This window comes from Triticum dicoccoides, chromosome 2A (assembly GCF_002162155.2).
Source record: "Triticum dicoccoides isolate Atlit2015 ecotype Zavitan chromosome 2A, WEW_v2.0, whole genome shotgun sequence".
In the NCBI taxonomy this organism is placed as follows: domain Eukaryota; kingdom Viridiplantae; phylum Streptophyta; class Magnoliopsida; order Poales; family Poaceae; genus Triticum; species Triticum dicoccoides.
This window is the reverse complement of record NC_041382.1, coordinates 600,151,929-600,175,958: the sequence shown is the minus strand read 5'-3', so window position 1 is coordinate 600,175,958 and position 24,030 is coordinate 600,151,929. Positions and strand designations below refer to the sequence as shown.

Here is a 24,030-nt window from a genome sequence, read left to right as displayed (position 1 = left end):
GTACGGTGTTCTTCCGAGATGGTCGCTCACTTTAGAAGATCCCTCAGTGTGTCCGACCGCATACCAGACGGTGCCGGACTCCTTTGTTTGCCCTCTTCAAGAGCCGGATGCTGGGGACTTCGGGTGACTATAGGATTATCTTCTCGCCTCACCGGATCCGGAGAGGCCCTCCGTGACGACACTTCAAGGTCGCCCGCTTCTTAAGCGGGGGAGTCCGGGGGAGGCGTTTCGCTCTCCATCATCTCCGGAAGAAGATCCCCTGAAGACGAGCTCTGTTGAGAAGGGCTAAGATCCGAACTGCAAGATAAATGCTTCGGTTATTTTCCTCGGAAGTAAGGTAGAATATCTTTAATATTAAGTATTTTTTGATCACTTACGGCTCGTTAGAGGGCTGATCCCCGCGCGGACTCTGTGCGGCAAGAGCACCCCCAAAGGCAGGACCCTCTGTTGGAGACTTCTTCTCCCGTTTGGAAGCCTTGGTTTCCGGATCTTCAGAGGCAGTCCTCTTCCTTCCTCGGAGCGAGAGAAGGTCAGAATCTTCCCCTTGGTTATCCTCCCTCACGGAGGCGCTCATTCCCTCCGTTGGAATTGGTAGCGATGGGGGGCCGCTTTCGCCCTCATTATTCCCCCCTTTATCTTTCTTTGAGGGCTCCGGGCAAGGTGCTAGCTCGAGCATCTTTTCTAGTACCGGATTGTCCAAACCCTCAGGAAGGGGGGCCGAACACCGAATCATCTTCGCCTTTGTTAGCCAGTCCAGGTCGAAGAGCGATTTCTCAGAATGACATCATGATAAATGAAAGATGATGTGTTCGGCTAGAGGATTACTTACTTGGTCGGCGGTGCGGTTGCTGCTTAGGCCCACGTCCTCGGTAGTATCCGGACACTCTATTTGGGGTCCGAAGAATGATTTATACATCTCCTCGTGCATCAGGCCAAGGAAATTCTGAATAGTGCGCGGTCCTTCTGGGTTGAACTCCCACATGCGGAGGGGCCGGCGTTTGCAAGGCTAGACTTGACGAACCAGCATGACTTGCACTACCATAACCAAACTAAAATCTCCCTCGAAGAGATCCCAGATGCAGTTCTGTAGTATGGGCACATCCTTGGCTGGACCCCAGCTCAGCCCCCTGCTGATCCATGACATTAGTTGTGGTGGAGGGCCCGAGCGAAAAGCGGGGGAGGCTACCCACTTGGCACTTCTGGGAGTGGTGATGTAGAACCACTCTCGTTGCCATAATCCGGACACCTCTGGAAAGGAACCTTTTGGCCACGGAACTCTAGTGATCTTGCTTATTAATGCACCCCCGCACGCTGCATACTGCCCCTCGACCGTCTTCGGCTTCACATCAAAGGTCTTGAGCCACAGGCCGAAGTGAGTGGTAATGCGGAGGAAGGCCTCACATACGACAATAAATGCTGAGATGTGGAGAAAGGAATCCGGGGCTAGGTCGTGGAAATCAATCCCGTAATAGAACATCAAACCCCTTACGAAGGGATCCAGAGTGAGGCCTAGTCCTCGGAGGAAGTGGGAGATGAACACGATGTCTTCATTAGGTTCAACCAATGTGAGACTTCGGCGGTCAGGTATCTTGCCTCCCTCAACTTCTTGATATCCTCTTCCGTGACGGAGGAGGGCATCCACCGGCCCTGGAGGCTGGATCCGGACATGATTGAAGATCCGAAGCACTTGACCTAGGCTTTGAGTGCTGGAACTCGAGGCAGGGGAGGGATTCGATTGAGCACGGGAGGAAAAAAGTAAAAGCCTTGACCCTTTATAAAGAGGGTGAATATCAAGCGTCCTCCTTGTAGCCATTTGGGACTTGCCTAAAATCTAGGAGTCCTAGGCACGGTTGGGTTACCCACGCCCGTATTGATGAGAATCCCGTAATAAGGGGAACACGATCTATGCTTTGACAAGACGTGTCAAGAAACTGCCTCGCGTTATGTGCGGGGCTAGTTAAAGAAAAACGGTTCGAATAATCGCCGAGCCATGGCATGATGTCATGTTGCCAAAACGTGTCAGCAGATTAGATTTATGGAAATATTATTCTCTCTACGGTGGTAAGTGGAACTTATTTTGCAGGGTCGGACACTATCCTTGTATTCAAATTCTTCCGTGGTATATTCAGAGAAGGAACCCGCCTTGCAATGCTGAAGACAACACTGCGCGCCGGACTCATCGTCATTGAAGCCTGCTTCAGGGGCTACTGAGGGAGTCCGGGATTAGGGGGTCTCCGGACAGCCAGACTCTATCCTTTGGCCGGACTGTTGGGCTGTGAAGATGCAAGATTGAAGACTTCGTCTCGTGTCCGGATGGGACTCTACTTGGCGTGGAAGGCAAGCTAGGCAGTACGGATATGGATATCTCCTCCTTTGTAACCGACCTTGTGTAACCCTAGCCGCCTCCGGTGTCTATATAAACCGGAGGGTTTTAGTCCGTAGTACAAGATAGAATCATACCATAGGCTAGCTTCTAGGGTTTAGCCTCTCTGATCTCGTGGTAGATCAACTCTTGTAATACTCATATCATCTAGAATAAATCAAGCAGGACGTATGGTTTTACCTCCATCAAGAGGGCCCGAACCTGGGTAAAACATCGTGTCCCCTGCCTCCTGTTACCATCCGCCTTAGACGCACAGTTCGGGACCCCCTACCCGAGATCCGCCGGTTTTGACACCGAGAAGGAGGTTGCACATGCGTCCCCTAGTACTTGCACAAAGCAAATAACTCCTTGCAACCAACGCGATAAGGGGTTGTCAATCCCTTCACGGTGACTTACGAGAGTGAGATCTGATAGATATGATAAGATAATATTTTTGGTATTTTTGTGATAAAGATGCAAAGTAAAATAAAAGCAAAGTAAATAACTAAGTATTGGAAGATTAATATGATGAAGATAGACCCGGGGGCCATAGGTTTCACTAGTGGCTTCTCTCAAGAGCATAAGTATTTTACGGTGGGTGAACGAATTACTATTGAGCAATTGACAGAATTGAGCATAGTTATGGGAATATCTAGGTATGATCATGTATATAGGCATCACGTCCGAGACAAGTAGACCGACTCCTGCCTGCATCTACTACTATTACTCCACTCATCGACTGCTATCTAGCATGCATCTAGAGTATTAAGTTCATGAAAACATAGTAACGCCTTAAGCAAGATGACATGATGTAGAGGGATAAATTCATGCAATATGGTAAAAAAAACCCATCTTGTTATCCTCGATGGCAACAATACAATACGTGCCTTGATGCCCCTACTGTCACTGGGAAAGGACACCGCAAGATTGAACCCAAAGGTAAGCACTTCTCCCAATGCAAGAAAGATCAATCTAGTAGGCCAAACCAAACTGATAATTCGAAGAGACTTGCAAAGATAACCAATCATACATAAAATAACTCAGAGAAGATTCAAATATTGTTCATAGATAAACTTGATCATAAACCCACAATTCATCGGTCTCAACAAACACACCGCAAAAAGAAGATTACATCGAATAGATCTCCACAAGAGAGGGGGAGAACTTTGTATTGAGATCCAAAAAGAGAGAAGAAGCCATCTAGCTAATAACTATGGACCCGAAGGTCTGAGGTAAAGTACTCACACTTCATCGGAGAGGCTATGGTGTTGATGTAGAAGCCATCCGTGATGGATACCCCCTCGGGTGGAGCTCCGGAACAGGCCCCAAGATGGGATCTCATGGATACAGGAAGTTACGGTGGTGGAATTAGGGTTTTGGATCCGTATCTGATCGTTTGGGGGTACGTAGGTATATATAGGAGGAAGGAGTACGTCGGTGGAGCAATAGGGGGCCCACGAGGGTGGAGGGCGTGCCTAGGGGGTGGGCACTCCCCCTACCTCGTGGCTCCCTCCTTTGTTTCTTGATGTAGGCTCCAAGTCTCCTGGATCATGTTCGGTGAGAAAATCACGTTCCCGAAGGTTTCAATCCGTTTGGACTCTGTTTGATATTCCTTTCCTTCAAAACCCTAAAATAGGCAAAAAAGCAGCAATTCTGGGTTGGGCCTCCGGTTAATAGGTTAGTCCCAAAAATAATATAAAAGTGGAAAATAAAGCCCAATAATGTCCAAAACGGTAGATAATATAGCATGGAGCAATCAAAAATTATAGATACATTGGAGACGTATCAAATAACAACCCATAATGCAATAAGTATCGATATAAAAGCATGATGCAAAATGGACATATCAACTCCCCCAAGCTTAGACCTCGCTTGTCCTCAAGCGAAAGCCGGAATCGAAAAATATGTCCACATGTTTAGAGATAGAGGTGTCAATAAAATAAAATACGGACATGAGGGCATCGTGATCATTCTTAGAACAGCAACACACACACACACACACACACACACACACATATATATATATATATATATATATTGTCATATGATCTCTTATGCTAAAGTAACAATTCAATCACAATTTCAAGTATGAGTTATAAACTTCATTGAGAACCAAGAAACTCTAATCTCAATCATTGAGGCAATTGCAATTTATCATAACATCAGAAAGAGTCAATAAGAGCTTTTCAGCAAGTCCACATACTCAACCATCATTTAGTATTTCACAATTGCTAACAATCACGTGATATTCATGGTTATGAAGTTTTAATCGGACACAGAGAAAGATAGGGGCTTATAGTTTTGCCTCCCAACCTTTTACCTCAAGGGTAATGTCAACAATAATAGTTCATGAAAACTCACATCCAATTAGCTATATATATCATGATCTTTCCAACACATTCTGCTTGCCAAAGGATAAAATGTAAAAAGGAAAGGTGAAGATCACCGTGACTCTTATATGAAGTATAAGACAAGAATAAAATATAGGCCCTTCGCAGAGGGAAGCAAAGGTTGTCATGTGCTTTTATGGTTGGATGCACAAAATCTTAATGCGAAAGAATGTCACTTTATATTGCCACTTGTGATATGGAACTTTATTATGTAGTCCATCGCTTTTATTTCTTCCACATCACAAGATCGTATAAAGATTATTTTCTCCACACTAATAAATCATACATATTTAGAGAGCAATTTTTATCACTTGCAACGATGACAACTTACTTGAAGGATCTTACTCAATCCATAGGTAGATAAGGTGGACTCTCATGGCAAAACTAGGTTTAAGGATATTTGGAAGCACAAGTAGTATCTCTACTTGGTGCAAAGAATTTGGCTAGCATGAGAGGGAAAGGCAAGCTCAACATGTTGGACGATCCATGACAATATAATTTATATTAGATGTAAGAAAACATAACCCATTACGTTGTCTTCCTTGTCCAGCGTCAACTCTTTAGCATATCATATTTTAATGAGCTCACAGTCATAAAAGATGTCCAAGATGGTATATTTATATGTGAAAACCTCTCTTTCCTTATTACTTCCTATTAATTGCAACAATGACCAAAACTATGCTTGTTAACTCTCAACAATTTTTATTCATCATACTCTTTATATGTGAAGTCATTACTCTCCATAATATCCATATGATCTCTTTATTTCTTTTTATTTCTTTCTCTTTTATTCTATCCCCCGAAGATCATAGCAAGATAATCAAGTCCTTGACTCAACACTAATCTTTATTATATATAGCTCACGGACTCGATTACATAGAAGGATCATAAAGCAAAACTCACAACTAGATCATACTAAAAGTTTATTCTACTATATCAAGAAATTACCAAAAGGATCTAACTAAAAAAGGTAAAGATAAAAGTGATGGTGATACGATACTGGTGCACTCCCCCAAGCTTGGCAGTTTCCAAGGGGAGTGCCCATACCCATGTGTTTATGTCTCCTTCTTTGCTGGTGAAGAAGGTGTTGGTGATGATGGAATTGTTGATGGCCTGTGCTTCTTCCTTAATTTGCGCTTGAGGATAGAATTTTGCTCCTTTAGGTCCTCGATCTCCCGCTCAAGGCTTAATACCTTTTTGCATAGTTCTTGTTTGTTCTCATGCAAGAGACGAAAAGGGATAAACTCGATCTTAGGTTTCTTTGCTCTATTGGGGAGGCTTGACTTTTTGAACTCCACATGCATGTCCCCAGGTTGAGGTAATGGGACTTCATCTTCATCTGAGCTCGTCTCCTCCTTTCCCCTAGGCTCGTAATCTTCTTCTTCCTCCGTGGTCCAACCACAATGCTCCAAGTCCCCATAGACCTTGTGATCTGCAAGGTAATAAGCCACATAGCTTTCTCCCTCCAAATCTTGGAATGACATATTGCTCTAATCTGCAGCAGAAACAGCTCGAAACAAAAATAGGAGATATTTGCGTGGCATGGTGGTCAAAACCTTCGGGAGATTATATAATGAATTTTTACCGACCAAAATAAATATCATGCAAGAAAACGGAGTCCGGAGAGCACATGAGGTGCCCATGAGGCAGGGGGCATGCCCAGGGGGTAGGGCGCGCCCTCCACCCTCGTGGACGCCTCGTGTCCTTCCCGGACTACTTCTTATTTTCCTATTTTCTTAAATATTCCAAAACGGAGAAAAATTGCCATTACAACTGTTTTGGAGTCGGTTTACTTACCGTACCACGTACCTATTCCTTTTCGGAGTCTGAAACATTCTGGAAAGCGTCCCTTATGTATTCCTCCGGGGTTACAGTTTCAATAACATTAGTTTCAACATTTATGGGATTACCTGAGATATAATGTTTGATTCTTTGGCCGTTCACCACCCTCGGATTAGTGCCTTCGGAGTTGTTGATTTTCATGGCACCAGAACGGTAGACCTCCTCGATAACATAAGGACCTTCCCATTTAGAGAGAAGTTTGCCCGAAAAAATCTGAAACGAGAGTTGTATAACAATACGTAGTCACCTACATTAAACTCACGTTTTTGTATCCTTTTATCATGCCATCTTTTAACTTTTTCTTTAAACAGTTTGGCATTCTCGTAGGCCTAGGTTCTCCATTCATCAAGTGAGATAATGTCAAAAAGCCTCTTCTCACCGGCAAGTTTAAAGTCATAGTTGAGCTCTTTAATAGCCCAATATGCCTTATGTTCTAGTTCAAGAGGTAAGTGACATGCTTTACCATAAACCATTTTATATGGAGACATGCCCATAGGATTTTTGTATGCAGTTCTATAGGCTCATAATGCATCATCAAGTTTCTTTGACCAATTCTTTCTAGATCTATTAACAGTCTTTTGCAAAATTAATTTAAGCTCTTTATTGCTTAGTTCTACTTGACCACTAGACTGTGGATGATATGGAGATGCAATTCTATGATTAACATCATACTTAGCAAGCATCTTACGAAAAGCACCATGAATAAAATGTGAACCACCATCAGTCATTAAGTATCTAAGGACTCCAAACCTCGGAAAAATAACTTCTTTAAGCATCTTAATAGAGGTGTTATGATCAGCACTACTAGTTGGAATAGCTTCTACCCACTTAGTAACGTAATCAACTGCAACTAAAATATGAGTAGACCCATTAGAGGAAGGAAATGTTCCCATATAATCAAAGCCCCAAACATCAAATGGTTCAATAACAAGTGAATAATTCATAGGCATTTCTTGACGTCTACTAATATTACCAATTCTTGACATTCATCACAAGACAAAACAAACTTACGGGCATCCTTGAAGAGAGTAGGCCAATAAAAACCGGATTGCAATACCTTGTGTGTAGTTCTATCTCCAGCATGGTGTCCTCCATAAGCCTCGGAGTGGCACTTGCATAGGATTTGTTCCTGTTCATGCTCAGGTACACAACGTCTAATAACACCATCTACTCCTTCTTTATAAAGATGTGGGTCATCCTAGAAGTAGTGTCTTAAATCATAGAAGAACTTTTTCTTTTGCTGGTATGTGAAATTAGGTGGTATAAATTTAGCAACAATGTAATTAGCATAATCAACATACCATGGAGCAGTACGAGAGGCATTTATGACAGCTAATTGTTCATCAGGAAAGCTATCATCAATAGGTAGTGGGTGATCAAGAACATTCTCTAACCTAGACAAGTTGTCTCCAACGGGGTTCTGAGCTCCCTTTCTATCAATAATATGCAAATCAAAATCTTGTAGCAAGAGAACCCATCTAATAAGTCTAGGTTTAGCATCTTTATTTTCCATAAGATAGTTAATAGCAGCATGATCAGTGTGAACAATTACTTTAGAATCAACAATGTAAGGTCTAAACTCATCACATGCAAATACAACTGCTAAAAATTCTTTTTCAGTAGTAGCATAATTTCTTTGAGCACTGTCTAGAGTTTTACTAGCATATTGGATAACATTTAATTTCTTATCAACTCTTTGTCCTAGAATAGCCCCCATAGCATAATCACTAGCATCACACATAATTTCAAATGGTAAATTCCAATCAGGAGGTTGAACAATAGGTGCAAAAACCAAAGCTTTCTTAAGTATTTCAAATGCTTCTACACAATCATCGTCAAAGACAAAAGGGACATCTTTTTGCAAGAGATTAGTGAGAGGCCGAGAAATTTTAGAAAAGTCCTTAATGAACCTACTATAAAAACCGGCATGACCAAGGAAACTTATTATACCTTTAATGTCCTTGGGACACGGCATCTTTTCAATAGCATCAACTTTAGCTTTATCAACTTCAATACCTCTTTCAAAAAATTTATGCCCCAAGACAATACCTTCATTAACCATAAAGTGGCACTTCTCCCAATTCAAAACAAGATTAGTTTCTTCACATCTGCAAAACTCGATCAAGGATGCTTAATCAATCATCAAAAGAAGTTCCGTAAACAGAGAAATCATCCATGAATACCTCAACAATCTTTTCACAAAAGTCAGAGAATATAGCAGTCATACATCTTTGAAAAGTAGCAGGTGCATAACATAAACCAAAAGGCATACATCTATAAGCAAAGGTACCGAAAGGGCAAGTGAAAGTTGTCTTTTCTTGTTCCTCTTTTGATACAGGAATTTGAGAGAAACCAGAATAACCATCTAGAAAGCAAAAATGTGTATGTTTGGATAATCTTTCTAGCATTTGATCAATAAAAGGTAAAGGGTAATGATCCTTTTTAGTAGCTTTATTTAGTTTACGGAAATCAATTACCATTCTATAACCTGTAACAATTCTTTGTGGGATCAATTCATCTTTATCATTAGGAACAACAGTAATACTTCCCTTCTTAGGGACACAATGGACATGACTTACCCACTGACTATCAGCAACGGGATAAATTATACCTGCCTCCAGAAGCTTTAGTATTTCTTTTCTTACCACTTCTTTCATCTCGGGATTTAACCGTCGTTGGTGATCAACAACCGGTTTAGCATCATTCTCCAATTTTATTTTGTGCTGGCATAAAGTGGGACTAATGCCCTTAAGATCATCAAGAGTATGTCCAATAGCATCATGGTGCTTCTTCAGAGTTTTCAATAATTTCTTCTCCTCATGCTCTGAAAGGTTAGGACTAATAATAACATGATATATCTCTTTCTCATCAAGATAAGCATATTTGAGAGTATCAAGTAAAGGTTTAAGCTCAAAACACGGGATCACCCTTGGGTGGAGGAGGATCCCCTAGAATTTCAACATGCAAGTTGTGTTTCAAAATAGGACCCTGTTTAAAGAATACTTCATCTATTTCCCTTCTTTCATTCATAAACATATCATTTTCATGGTCTAGCAAATATTGTTCTAAAGGATCAGTAGGAGGCACGACAATAGAAGCAAGACCAATAATTTCATCTTTACTAGGCAATTCTTTATCATGGGGTTGTCTACGAAATTTAGCAAAATTAAACTCATGAGACATATCCCCTAAACCAACAGAAACCTTATTGCAGTCTATCTTAGCATTAACAGTATTCAAGAAAGGTCTACCAAATATAATGGGACAAAAGTCATGTTGTGGGGAACCAAGAACAACAAAATCAATAGGATATTTAACTTTCGCACACAAGACTTCAACATCTCTGACGATCCCAACTGGTGAAATAGTATCTCTATTGGCAAGCTTAATTGTAACATCTATCTCCTCTATCTCAGCAGGTGCAATATCATGCATAATTTCTTTGTATAAGGAATGAGGTATTGCACTTGCACTAGCACCCATATCACATAAGCCATGATAACAATGATCTCCTATTTTAACAGAAATAACAGGCATGCCTACAACAGGTCTATGTTTATTTTTAGTATCAGGTCCAGCAATTCTAGCAGATTCATTGCAGAAGTAAATAACATGCCCATCAATATTATCGACCAAGAGATCTTTAACCATAGCAACACTAGGTTCAACTTTAATTTGCTCAGAGGGAGTAGGTGTTCTAGTATTACTCTTACGAACCACAGTTGAAGCTTTAGCATGATCCTTTATTCTAACAGGGAAAGGTGGTTCTCAATATAAGCAGTAAGAACAATAGGATCATTATAAGTGACAGTCTTTTCTTCAACTTGAATAGGTGCAACTACTTTTACTTCAATGGGATGATTATATTTAAACCACTTCTCCTTAGGGAGATCAACATGAGTAGCAAAGGATTCACAAAAAGAAGCTACTATATCAGAGTCAAGTCCATATTTAGTGCTAAATTCACGGAAAGCATCGGTATCCATAAAAGATTTAACATAATCAAACTTAGGTGTTATACCTGACTCCTTACCTTCGTCGAGGTCCCGATCTTCAGAGTTGCGTTTAATTCTTTCCAATAAATCCCATTTGAATTCAATAGTCTTCATCATAAAAGATCCAGTACAAGAAGTATCGAGCATGGAGCGATTACTGAGAGAAAGCCGAGCATAATTTTTTTGAATAATCATTTCTTTTGAGAGCTCATGATTGGGGCATGAATATAACATTGACTTAAGCCTCCCCCAAGCTTGAGCGATGCTTTCTCCTTCGTGAGGCCAAAAATTATATATATAATTGCGATCACGATGAACAAGATGCATAGGATAAAACTTCTGATGAAATTCCAATTTCAATCGTTGGTAGTTCCATGATCCAATATCATCACATAGCCTAAACCATGTCAATGCATCTCGCTTTAAATATAAAGGGAATACCTTCTTCTTGATAACATCCTCGGGCATACCTACAAGCTTAAATAATTCACAAACTTCATCCACACAGATTAGGTGCAAATCGGGATGTAATGTTCCGTCACCTGTGAAAGGATTAGCTAGCAGTTTCTCTATCATACCCAAAGGAATTTCAAAGTAAACATTTTCAGTAGGTTCAGTAGGTTGAGGAGCAACTCTTTGCTCTACTGGTCGGGGTGAAGATACCCCGAACAAGCCCCTCAAAGGATTATGTTCCATAGTAACAAGTGATAGTAAATATCAGCACACTATATAATTTTTTTCCTTACCAAATTCCACCTACCAAAGGCGCTTCCCTCCCTGGCAATGACGCCAGAAAAGATTCTTGATGACCCACAAGTGTAGGGGATCTATCGTAGCCTTTTCGATAAGTAAGAGTGTTGAACCCAACGAGGAGCAGAAGAAATGATAAGTGGTTTTCAGCAAGGTATTCTCCGCAAGCACTGAAATTATAGGTAATAGATAGTTTTGTAATAAGGTAATTTGTAACGGGTAGCAAGTAATAAAAGTAAATAAGGTGCAGCAAGATGGCCCAATCCTTTTTGTAGCAAAGGACAAGCCTGGACAAACTCTTATATAAGTAAAACGCTCCCGAGGACACATGGTAATTATCGTCAAGTTAGTTTTCATCACGTTCATATGATTCACGTTCGGTACTTTTATAATTTGATATGTGGGTGGACCGGTGCTTGGGTACTGTCCTTCCTTGGAAAAGCATCCCACTTATGATTAACCCCTATTGCAAGCATCCGCAACTACAACAGAAGTATTAAGGTAAACCTAACCATAGCATGAAACATATGGATCCAAATCAGCCCCTTATGAAGCAATGCATAAACTAGGGTTTAAGCTTCTGTCACTCTAGCAACCCATCATCTACTTATTACTTCCCAATGCCCTCCTCTAGGCCCAAACAATGGTGAAGTGTCATGTAGTCGGCGTTCACATGACACCACTAGAGGAAAGACAACATACATCTCATAAAAATATCGAACGAATACTAAATTCACATGACTACTTATAGCAAGACTTCTCCCATGTCCTCAGGAACAAACGTAACTACTCACAAAGCATATTCATGTTCAAAATCAGAGGGGTATTAATATGCATAATGAATCTGAACATATGATCTTCCATCAAGTAAACCAACTAGCATCAACTACAAGGAGTAATCAACACTACTAGCAACCCAGAGGTACCAATATGAGGTTTGGATACAAAGATTGGATACAAGAGATGAACTAGGGTTTGAGATGAGATGGTGTTGGTGAAGATGTTGATGGAGATTGACCCCCTCTTGATGAGAGGATCGTTGGTGATGATTTCCCCCTCCCGAAAGGAAGTTTCCTCGGCAGAACAGCTCCGCTGGAGCCCTAGATTGGTTCCGCCAAGGTTCCACCTCGTGGCAGCGGAGTTTCGTCCCGTGAGCTTTCTTATGATTTTTTCCTTGAGGAAAGACTCCATATAGCCAAAGATGGGCATCAGAGGGCCACCAGGGGGCCCACGAGGCAGGGGCGCACCCAGGGGGTAGGGCGTGCCCCCCACCCTCGTGGATGGTGGGTGGCCCCCCTCTGGTACTTCTTTCGCCCAATATTTTTTATATATTCTGAAAATAATTCCCGTGGAGTTTCAGGACTTTTGGAGATGTGCAGAATAGGTCTCTAATATTTGTTCCTTTTCCAGCCTAGAATTCCAGCTGCTGACATTCCCCCTCTTCATGTAAACCTTATAAAATAAGAGAGAATAGGCATAAGTATTGTGACATAATGTGTAATAATAGCCCATAATGCAATAAATATTGATATAAAAGCATGATGCAAAATGGACGTATCAACAACTCAACTGTTAATACTTGAGAATATTCTTTGGCTCCCCTTGTGTCGAATCAATAAATTTAGGATGAATACTCTATCCTCGAAAACTGTTGCGATCCCCTATACTTGTGGGTTATCATGAAACTAGTTCAACTAAATGCTCATGTTACCTACTCACTTCATTGCCAACCCGAAATCCTAGCAATGCAAATCAAATTGGGAGGGGATGAACTCACCGATGATTTTGTGGAGAGGAGAAATAAGGTGAAGGGGATGAACTCTAGTAGCCCATCATTTCCGTCGCTAAAACCCTAGCAGCTCGTCGTTTCTGTCGCCATCGCCGAAACCCTAGTGATGCAAATCGGCATGTGACCTCAGTGAACAGAAGATAGGGCGATGAGAGGGGGAGCCGTAGAAGTTTATCTCGGTACTAGAGACGGCCAAATTCAGCCAGCGACGAGCCGCGGCGAAAGGGGATCAATGACAGAGGAATAGAGAGAGCGCAGGCAGAGAGATAATTTGGGACGAGGGGGTCCAATGGCCCTCGGTTTTGATGGAGTGCTTCCGATGCACACTTGGGCTAGGCCCAATAGGCCAGTTGGCCAGTAATTACAAAAGAATTAATTTATTAAAAGACTAAAAATAATACTAGTACTGTAATAAAAAGTTTAATTTATTAAAAAAATAAACAATATTTTTATTTTAATAATAACAATTAAAATATTAAATATATTTTTAAAATTTTCACCATTTACAATTAAAATATTCTCACTTTCAAAAAAGTAACTACAATGTTTTTTTGACTACTATAGTATTAAAATGTTCACCACCATTTAAAAATAAATAAAAGGTAAGAAAATAAGAAGACTCAAAACATATTTTAAAAATGTCACCATTTCCAATTACAATATTCTAAATTTAATAAAAATAACTACAATACAATATAAAAGTGGTCACCACTTACGAAAAATAGAATGGTAAAAAAATTAAAGTCTTAAAATAGACCCAATGACATATAGTGTTGGCAACCCATGACACGCCACAACTAAACATAATAGTGCTGACGTTCCATGTTATGCCACATCAACACTATATTATGCCTTGTACCAACTATGGGTCCTACGTACAAGTGGCGTTCAACTATTTTCCAGCACCATCAGTGTGTCTTAGTAATGTTCGTACCAAATATGACAACGCCACCACTATTTGGAAAAAATAGTGATGGCGTTGATTGTAAATGGCGCACCACCCATAAAAGTTGTGGCTAGTCATTTCTTCACCAGTGGTAGCACTGACGAGGGCCACCAAGTCATGAATTGTTGGTTTGTTCCCAATACCCCAAAAGTTCCAACTAACGAGATCCATTGCTCCTGACGGGGCACCACACTTGGCTTCGTTAGTTCACTAGCGACCCCATTGCCTCCTTCCTACCATCCAGGCCCATCTCCTCTCTACTCTGTTGCACCCAGTCTCTCAATCACTTAACTGTGTCCTTCTTTTGCTTGCCACCCACTACATGTCGCCCCTCTGTACCTGCAACAATGTTATTCTCCTCCATTGCCCTGGTTTTGTGTTTCTGTAGCATTCCTGTAAGGACCTTCCCCCACTTAGAAGTGTTAGCATAGGTAACCATAGTTGTGCCATTCTTATCCTGACAATAACCTGCAACGTGTTGGTCCTCTGCCCCGTGCTTGCGTCTTGAGGAACTCCCATCAGACATATCAACATCTTCATCCTTGCAAGGCTCGTCCTCCAAATAGTAGATTGTTTCGGCTTTTCCTGGCCCACGACAACGAGTGCTTGTGCGTCAGGCTCCGCAGCCTCGGTAGTCACAGTCCCCCCTTTTGCTGGCTTCGGGCGGGCAGCAATCGCAGGGGGGGCGCATGATCGCCCCACCAGCTTGTGGGTTCGCCTTGGGCACCTTCAGCACAGTCACCATCAAAATCACATGCGTCGCGAGTCTCGTTGTTGTCTAGTACTATCCTTGTTGATATGAAATGTTAGATCTTGGACAATATTATGAGGGGACATGATATTTATTCGCATAGTATGTCCATGTAATTGTAATGGATGATGTCGATTTTATCTATATTGTTTTCTCTCTCAAATAATGACGGGTTATAGAGTAAATTAGTATTAGTAAGTTGTGCATATATCGAGGTGTCTCTCTCAATGTCTTCTGAAGTGAATAACATGTGATAAGTTTACTTATGGCATCTTCAAAGAAGGCTCTTAAATCGCCTGCAAGCGTCCAATCAATCCGAACCTAGTTTGCCATCTAGCGCGTTACCCATCAGTCCATCGACGCGTCCGGTTGTCCGAAATTCCGCAAACCAAAGGGCTTTGCGGGATTCCTAACATCCACATGACGAATAAAAAGCCATCACATGCCCTTCTCCTCTCCCCTTCTACGCGGGATTTGGCGGAATATTGTTGCTATTTATCAAAATAAGAATGATTAAGTGATTATTAGCATGCTTTGTTTGGCGGAAGGCTAGCTGCATGCATGTTTTATGACGTTCATTACTTGCCTAAATAATATTCTTTTTTTCGGGTAATCTAGTAATAATACTCATGGATGCATATTTTGGCGGAAGATGTGTGCATGCATGTTTTGGCGGAAGGCTACCTGCATGTATTAGATTAGGGTATCTTCAACGTCGACCCGCAAATCTCCCCTAACTTTTCGGACGGCGGAATCTATCCAACGTCGACCTGTATCGGTCATCGGAGCGGTCCGGACACGATTTCTTTTGCAAAGTAGAGACAAATGTGGGGACGGTTTGTGAGAGTCCGGACACGTGAAACGTCGCTCTCCGCCCCTGTGACCCACCCAAAAGGAGGGCCGAGCCCGCGCTTTTGTAGCATCCCACACTGTTTCCGCGTTAAAATTCTCCACTCTCTTCTTCCACTCGCCGCCACTCTTCGCCCAATTCCCGCTCTTTTCTCCCACCCTCTCCTTCCCTCCGCCGTCGACGCATGGAACCGTCAAAGAACCTGTCGAAGATCGAGGCGTCGGAGGTGCCGGAGGATCCGAGCATCACGCTCGCCCGGAAGATCAGCTCGGAGACATGGCAGAATCGCCGCGTCAAAGCAAAGGCCGCAAAGGAGGAGAACATGAGGATGCGTCTGGCCACCGGCGGGCCTGGTGGTGGCGATGGTCATGGTGGACGGGGCGGACAGCGAGGCCGTGGTGGACGCCGCCAGACAGGCGCACCCATAGTACCGACGACGCTGTGGCCGGTGCCTTACAAGCATCCGTACTACTACGCTGCCAAACAGCTCGCAAAACCCCGCGGGTACGGTTCCTTACATCGTCGTTGTTAATGCGGCGCCGCTCTTATCCGAGTATTCTTCGTCGTCGCTCGTTCGGGCGAGGGCGGGCGGAGAGTAGATGGGTGCCCGCACGCTGTTTGCTGCAATGCCGAGAGAGGGGGGGCGTACGACAGGGACATGGAGATGCTCGATATGATCCACGACGGGAGGACCATGATCAAGGAGAGGAAGGCGGTGCTTGAGGAGAAGAAGGCCGCGCTCGAGGAAGAGTGAAGATTGCAGCACCAATGCGGAGGACGCCAAGATGTTGACCTTAAATATCGACTCTTTGAATGCCGACACTAGAATTATCATGCAATCCGTCCGCTATCAGATGCTGGAACGGCATAAAGATGAGTTGGCTGCGGCGCAAGATGAGGACGCGGCGGAGGCGGAGGTGGACGCGGAGGCGGAATCTGCCTACGCGGCAGCAATGACACCTCCTTGATCAGAAAGCATCTTGCTGCGATGGCCGGTCCGATAGGGCAGAAATACAAGGACTGTCGAATTGGTGTTCTTTTCGATTCGGCCATGTAAAATCTAAGCATATTTGCCTCATCTTGGTTGTGATCGGGAATGCAATCTGGCGCGGGTGCGATCCGGCGCGTTGTGTGGATCAGCTTATAATTGAATTTGAATTTGCTGGCGGGCAGTATACGGCTAGTGTTGAATGCGGGTGGATTTTTACGGGTTGTCGCTGAAGATGCCCTTACTTCTATAATCACGCACTTCATGTTTGCCTGTTATCCAACTCCATGTTTATATTTGACCGACTGCAGCTATTTGGCGAAAGATTGTTACGGAAAGCTGTTGCTATTTCGCAGAAGACTATTGCTATTTCCTAATTTCTCCTTATATTTTTTTCAAATCAGTCGGCTTGCTGCCCGCTCGTTCTGGTTTGGTCTTCTCGCGTTCAACCGTTGGATACGCCACACACATCAGACGGATGCTTCGTCCTCCTTGCCCCGCGACCAAAACAGCAGAGAAATCCCCTTGCAGCTCACTTCCACCACGGGCACGCGGAAAAGACCCTGACGGCGGCGAGCTCCGGCGAGAGATTCGGCAGAGTCCCCCATAGCCTCCCCTGCTACAGCGCAGCTCCAAGACTGCCGCTGCAACGCAGCACCGGGAGCCACCGGGATGCTGCTCCGTTGCAATACCGAGCGCCGCAAAAAAAAAAAAAAACATCAAACGTGGCACGTACGACGCCTCCGGCGACGTTTCAATGCAGCTCCGGCGGTTTCAGTGCAACTCCGGCGGCGCTCCATCGCAGGCCCGGGGCGGAGCTCCAATGCAACTCCGTCGGCGCGGAAAATGCTCCAATGCAGCACCAATGCGTAGCTCAGCCTCCTCCCTCGCGTGCTGCGCTGCATCGCCGGCGACGAGCGGCGCTCGACTGCACTACGGCCTCCGTGTTGCGTTGCAACACTGGCAGCGAGCAGCCCAACCTCCCATGCGTGCTGCGTTGCACCACCGGCGAGCGCCTGCGCAGCACCGACGACGACGAGCATCGCATCGCAACGCCTGCAGCACCGTCGAGTCCTCGGTCGCAACACCAGACGCCGGCGGGACCGTCGAGTTGTCGGGTCGCAGCACCGGCAGCATCTGAGTCAACGACGAGGCTGCATTGCAGCACTAGCTCTCGTCGAAAAAAATCACCTCGTCATGGTGCCGTCGTGTGGACCTTGAGCAGCAGGTGGTGGAGCTTGGGCGCAGGCCATGGCGAACGGGACTTGGACGGGAGGGCCTTGAGCAGCAGGTGGTAGAGCTTGGGGGCAGGCCATGGCGAACAAGACTTGGACGGGAGACCTTGAGCAGCAGCAGGTGGAGTTTGGGGACAAGCCATGGCAGACGGGACTTGGACGGGGGGACCTTGAGCAGCAGCAGGCGCAGCTTCGGGGCAGGCCATGGCAGACGGGACTTGGACCGGAGGCCGTGGCAAAGGGTATTGAGCTCGGTGTATTTTGACTGGTTCTCGCTCCAGATGAAGAGATAAGCCGGGCAGGTGGGCTGGCCCCACCAGGACGGGTGGCAGTCGTAGCGCGCGGTTTAAGCGAGAGAAAGATCATCCGGTGGATAATAAACATTTTCCTTTCTAATCTGATAGTAGAGGCGGGCATTTGAGATATAGTGTTAGACGACCGGCTTCCTTATAGGCATGCCATAAACCAAAATACGCCTTGATATTGCATATTTCTTCTCCAAACTTAATCCACTAAAACGCAACAGCAACAGAAGGAGAGCACACAAATGACAGGGAAATGGCGCGGCAACATAGGCGCAAACTGTGCACCGGAGCTCAACAAGCCAGATTTTCTTTTTTGATTTGCTGGAAATTAGGCTTAATCGTATCACAATATTTATGGCATGGCACGGCACGGCACGTCCCCAAGGTAGCCATGGATGGAACCAGGGGCGGGCCCAGGAATTCAAGACTGTGTATTCAAATTTTGAATTTTTTTTTGAAAGTCTATGGCCTTCCTTTCAGGCGTATAATCAATTACAGAAGCATATTATACTAGTTCTAAACTATATAAAAGATACCACATAATATATTATATTCACAAAAATTGATCATAACTTGGTATTGTTCACCATATGGAAGTAAAAAACATTGTTCAACATATCATCGCAAAATCTAAAATATATATAGGATCGATGAAAACTTACAAATCACAGGATAACTTTGCGATCCTTGATGCTTTGAAAATGTGTGATAATGTCCTCATCCTTAACTTGCAAGAAGAAATCATTTTCAATGAATGTGACCAAGCAACCATTTAAGTATTTTTGCCCCATCTTGCTTCTTAGCTTGTTTTTTATATAGTTCATTGATGAAAAGACCCTCTCAACACCGGCTGTTGCAACAGGAAGGACTAGCACCAATTTGAGAAGTTTGTAAACAATATCATACCGAAGAGCCCTCCCTGTTCTAACAAGCATCATAGACAACTCTGCTAGACTTCTCAAGTTTGTGAAGTTTTCATCATTCCTCACATCAGTAATATAGAGATTCAATTGAAAAGGAAGTTGGTGCATTTCTTCAAAGTCAAAATCATGAGGATAGAACCCAGCAAGCTTAACCAGGTCATCAATATTAAAAGAAGAAAATGACTTGGCTGGACTGAATGATGCCATGCATCTAAGTAGCTCCGTGTTTACCTCATCAAACCTGTTATTAAGCTCTTGAAGTTGCCTATCAATGACACCCAAAAACATATCAGCATGGAACCGGTGGTAATTCATGGCATTTTTATAGAACGCTCTTGCTCTTTGTATAGGCTTGTACTTCCCATCCATGTCAACACATCTGACATTGTGCTTCACACAAAAAGAAGTGACATTCTTAAGGAATTCTTTCCATCCATCATCTTCTCTTAGAACTTGCAGTTGTACCTTTGTGAACTCGAGAAGATCAACTGCATTCACAATATCTTGATCCCTCTTTTGCAAAGCGTTACTTAAGTCACTTGTGTACCCAAATATTTCATTCATCAAGTGCAACATGAAAGCAAACTCAAATGATTTAAATACTTCCAACATAGTTTGAGCTCCTAAAGCCTCTGCCGAATTACTTTCTTTCCCAAGCCTAAAGAGAACTTTCCTGATTGAAGGATACAAAGACATAACATGCATTACCGTTTTGTAGTGAGATCCCCATCGTGTGTCACCGAGCCTTGCTAGGCCCATCTCTTGATTCAAACCTTGGCCAGCTTCAATTTCACCTAGTTTCAATGCTTCAATCATATACTCAGCCTGAGCTACGCGAAGCATGCGGATCTTTTTACATGACATCCCAAGAACATTCAACAAATATGCAAGGTGCCCAAAGAACCATTTGCAATCAATATTCTCCTTAGCAACAGCTACAAGGGTTAGTTGAAGCTGATGGGCGAAGCAATGAACATAATAAGCAGAAGGAGAATCTTCCATGATTAGTTTCTTCAAACCATTAACATGACCCTTCATGTTACTCGCACCGTCATACCCTTGCCCACGTACCTTGGATATCGGCAGTTGATACTTCATAAGCAAGGTCTGAATTGCTTCTTTAAGAGTCAATGATGTAGTATCCTCAACTTGAGCAAGACCAAGAAACCTTTCAACCGGCTCCCCTATTTTATTGACAAATCGCAAGCAAAGAGCTAACTGTTCTTGTTGGTATGCATCACTAGATTCATCAGCAAGAATTGCGAAACACTCATCACCAAGTTCCTCTATGACAAATTTTGTTGTTTCATGAGCACAAGAACTAATAAGCTGTTTTTGAATCTTGTGATCTATCATCTGACAATTCTGTGGAGCATTTCCTAAAACAACCTTATTAACTTCTTCAAAGTTGCCTGCCATCCATTGCAAAAGTTCTCGGAAATTTCCTTTATTTTTAGAATCCTTTCCCTCATCATGACCACGAAAAGCCAACCCCTGATGCAAAATAAATTTTATGCACTCAAGTGACCATTTTAATCGAGCTAGATACTCAGCCTTGTACTGTGTGGTCTGTGAGGAAATGGCCTCACGGATTGATGCTTTAGGTTTGATGAACAAATTATATTTCTCTTCGGCTTCACAATGAGCAGTATTCACCTCACCATCATGCTTACGAAATCCCGCTTTCATATTCCAATTTCTGAACCCTCCATTAACAAAACTATCTCCACCAGCAAATTTAGTACTATCTTTGAACAAATAGCAAAAAAGCAATATGCAGCATCTTTATCCACACTATACTCAAGCCACTTATACTCATCAAACCAAGCCGGTTGGAAGCGACGCTTACCTCCGCAGTCATGTTGCAGAAAATCTTTCTTCCGCATCTTTGGTTTACATCGTCCCAATGCAATGTAGGCCCTTCTAACTGAATCTCGTTCATTAACATCATAGCTTGAGATAGGAGTCCTCAACCCAGGATCAGGCTCGATGTTATAAATGTCATCATCACTATCCTCATCACTAGAATCAGATTCATCTAGGGCCATAGATTCATCATCATCTTCTGCTATTGGGGCCTCTGTTTGAGGAGCTCTCTCAGGTTCAGGTGGTATTGTGTGTGTCTCACTACCACTTTGCCCTTCAAAAATTACCAATTGCATCTGACTTTCATTGGAAGATGGGGTAGCACTCGTTGGTTCAGGTTGTTTTCTTTTTGCAACAACTCTTTTCATGAAAGCTCTCAAATCAGTAGTCCCAGTATTCTTACTCTTCATGTTTTACACCTGAAAAGTAAAGTTGCTCAAGTTTTAGAGTACTAATCATTATACATAACGCTCACTGGAACAAATTCAGAATTTATAAACGTTCTCTCATTACAAACTCGAATGGAAAATTGTAAATTCTCATGTCTAAACAATTCTTAATTGACTGCAAACTAGTCTCTAATTTCACTATATTAAAACAAGAAAGACAAGTGATTAGTGGTCAAACTAACTTACTTAGTCTTGCACTTTTGTACTGCAGCCTGCTGCCTGGACAATATGAGAGCAAAAGCGCTGCCTAGCTGCCTGAATTCAGTTCGACACTGATAAATAAATTCAGTTAGAACACGCGCATGAGAGGAGAGAGCCCAATTTCTGGGTCAAGTGATTAGTACATCTAATTAGTGATTATACCTTCGATAGTTGAATTCGAGTTGTGGCTTTGAAATTAGATTGATTCCTGCAATCCTGCTATCCGCCACCTACAACAGAGATTAGAAAGTTCAAAACCAAAAGGGGCAAGGGATTAGGGATTCAGGGATGTATTCGTCGGGCGCGTCCACGCTGCAGCCGCCGCCGCGCGTACCTGCAACCGATCGCCGATCAAGCGATGGCAGCTCTGGACCCTGGCCGCCGTGCGGTGCCGATCAGGAGGCGGTTCGTTGCTTGGCCGCTTGGGTCGCGTGCGGCGAGTGGAGAACTCGAGAACAGGGGCGGCGCTACCGGTTCGTGTGCCTGGCTCTGATCGATGGAATTTTTTCTGTGCGATGATGGATGTGTGCGAGTGACTTGGGCCAATGGGCCATGCCTGGTCGTGGTGATGAGGAGAAATAGACAATGGGCTGCCTCACTTTTTGGGCTGAAAAGCTTAACTCGACGCTCTGGATGTGTCGGTATCGTTTTTCCTTATACAACATAATATATAGACTATATATACCTAGTTTTTTCACAAAAATAATGGTATTCAACTGAATACCCTTGAATTGAGGTGGGCCCGCCCCTGGGGAGAGGCGGCCGCCGACCGGCGGCGACGCCTCTGTGCAGTGCGAGGACCTGGTCAACCTCTGACCAGTGGGCCCTCGGGCCGGGTCGAATCGACGGTGCAGCGAACCTTCTAGGCGCGTCTGGTCCGTTGGATACGCCACCTCAGCCAGCCTTGCCCTCCTCCGACCCGGGCGGCCTGCCCATATAAGAGAAAGCCGACTGGCTCTCCTCTCCAATTCCACTCTCCCACGGCGCCCTCGCTCTCGTCTCCGCCATCGCAAGGCGAGCAAGGGCAAGCAGCACCACCGAGGAGCAGGTGAGAGATCACCGCTTCCTCTTCTCCCCAATCTCCTGTCCTTGTTCAAGTTCGAATCAAATGCATAGCGAATTCGTGCCTTGATCCGGTCCTGGGTTGGTCAAATCTGTTGGTCGTCGATGCGTGCATAGACTAGCCGCGCTGTTGCTCTGTTTGATCTTGGTGTTGATATCGTTGTCGACTATTTCGTTTGAGCATGCATGATCCCAATGTCCCGTCGATGGATGCCAGGGGGGTTTCGTCGTTCTAGTGATTGGTTTGAACCGGATCGACCCAGTTGCTGCTTGTAGGTGTGCGTTTGATTTGTGCTTACCGAGATTTTGTTCGATCGGCGCGTGTTCTGCCGCTCCACCTCCTCCCAGGTCTTGGTTCGTCTTGTTCGAAGTATTCCCTGAGATTCGTCCTGTTTTGATTTCTGGACGAGTAGGCGTTGGACCTCGCGTTCGCGAGTTCGTTCATCGCAAGTCGTGCAGCGCCGTCGACCGCGGTGACGGTCTGCTGCAGCCTATGCGCCGCCGATGGCACGAGGGCCGGGCCGCACCCGCGACGGCGAGGTCAGCCGCAAGGCTCCTCTCGACGGCGACGTTCAGCGTCTGCAGCGCCTCCCTTGCCAGGGCGTCGGCGTGGAGGTGGTCGAGTACCCAGAGATCGTACGCGACTTGGCCGCCGGGGAGGGCATCGAGACCGAGAGTCGCGGCCTAGAGCCTGAAGAGGTGCCCGGCGTCGGCGTGGACGACATCGACTAGGTACCCGTGTTCGCGACGGGCCTCGTCGAGTGGCCCGCCCTCCGACTCCGTGTCGTAGAAGGTGTCGTGGACGAGCACCGTGGAGGAGCGAATCCATGCCGCGGGGCACTACCTCGAGCAAGTCAGTGTAATTGTCTTCGCTGGCTGCGTCCATGGGCTCCTGGAGCAGCACCGCCGCGACCTCGAGGAGCGTCACGCGGGCGGCCTGGCAGGATAGCAGGCGATGGCGTAGTCCACCCCGGCGGCGACGAGGTGCCTGTACCTGTAGTGCTCCGCGTGCCCCAGCGTCGCCGTCACCCACTGCACCAGGAGCAATGCATGCGCATGCGGAGCTAGAACCTTCCTCATCCTCGTTGTGATTATTGGATGAGGAAGCGATGGGCGATCGAGCGACTTGGTGTTGTGCCTCGAGGATTTCTGCTCGTCGAGGAAGCGTGGTTCGATTTCTGCTCCTGGTTCGATCTCGAACTTGTTAGAAGTGTGCATTGCTATGTGCGGGTCATAGCCTTGCGTCCATCTTACTTGTGATTGTTGGACGAATGAGTTGCATTGCTATGTTCTGATCTTACTTGTCCGATTTGGTTGTGGTTCTCA

At 44.5% G+C, this 24,030-nt stretch overlaps 1 protein-coding gene across 1 annotated transcript; it reads right to left on the bottom strand.

The window, feature by feature from the left end:
* Window positions 1–18,744: 18,744 nt before the first annotated feature.
* On the bottom strand, window positions 18,745–22,106 carry LOC119355623 (zinc finger MYM-type protein 1-like). The gene is made up of 4 exons (XM_037622451.1): window positions 21,977–22,106; window positions 21,805–21,872; window positions 21,628–21,713; window positions 18,745–21,411 (listed from the first exon to the last, which is right to left on the bottom strand). Exon 4 carries the CDS (start codon window positions 20,813–20,815, stop codon window positions 18,869–18,871), a length of 1,947 nt encoding a protein of 648 aa, XP_037478348.1. The 5' UTR covers window positions 20,816–21,411; window positions 21,628–21,713; window positions 21,805–21,872; window positions 21,977–22,106; the 3' UTR covers window positions 18,745–18,868.
* Window positions 22,107–24,030: the final 1,924 nt, after the last annotated feature.

Excerpts from the sequence above, each read along its gene's own strand:
- LOC119355623 (XM_037622451.1), bottom strand. The coding sequence starts at position 20,815 with ATGAAAGCGGGATTTCGTAAGCATGATGGTGAGGTGAATACTGCTCAT.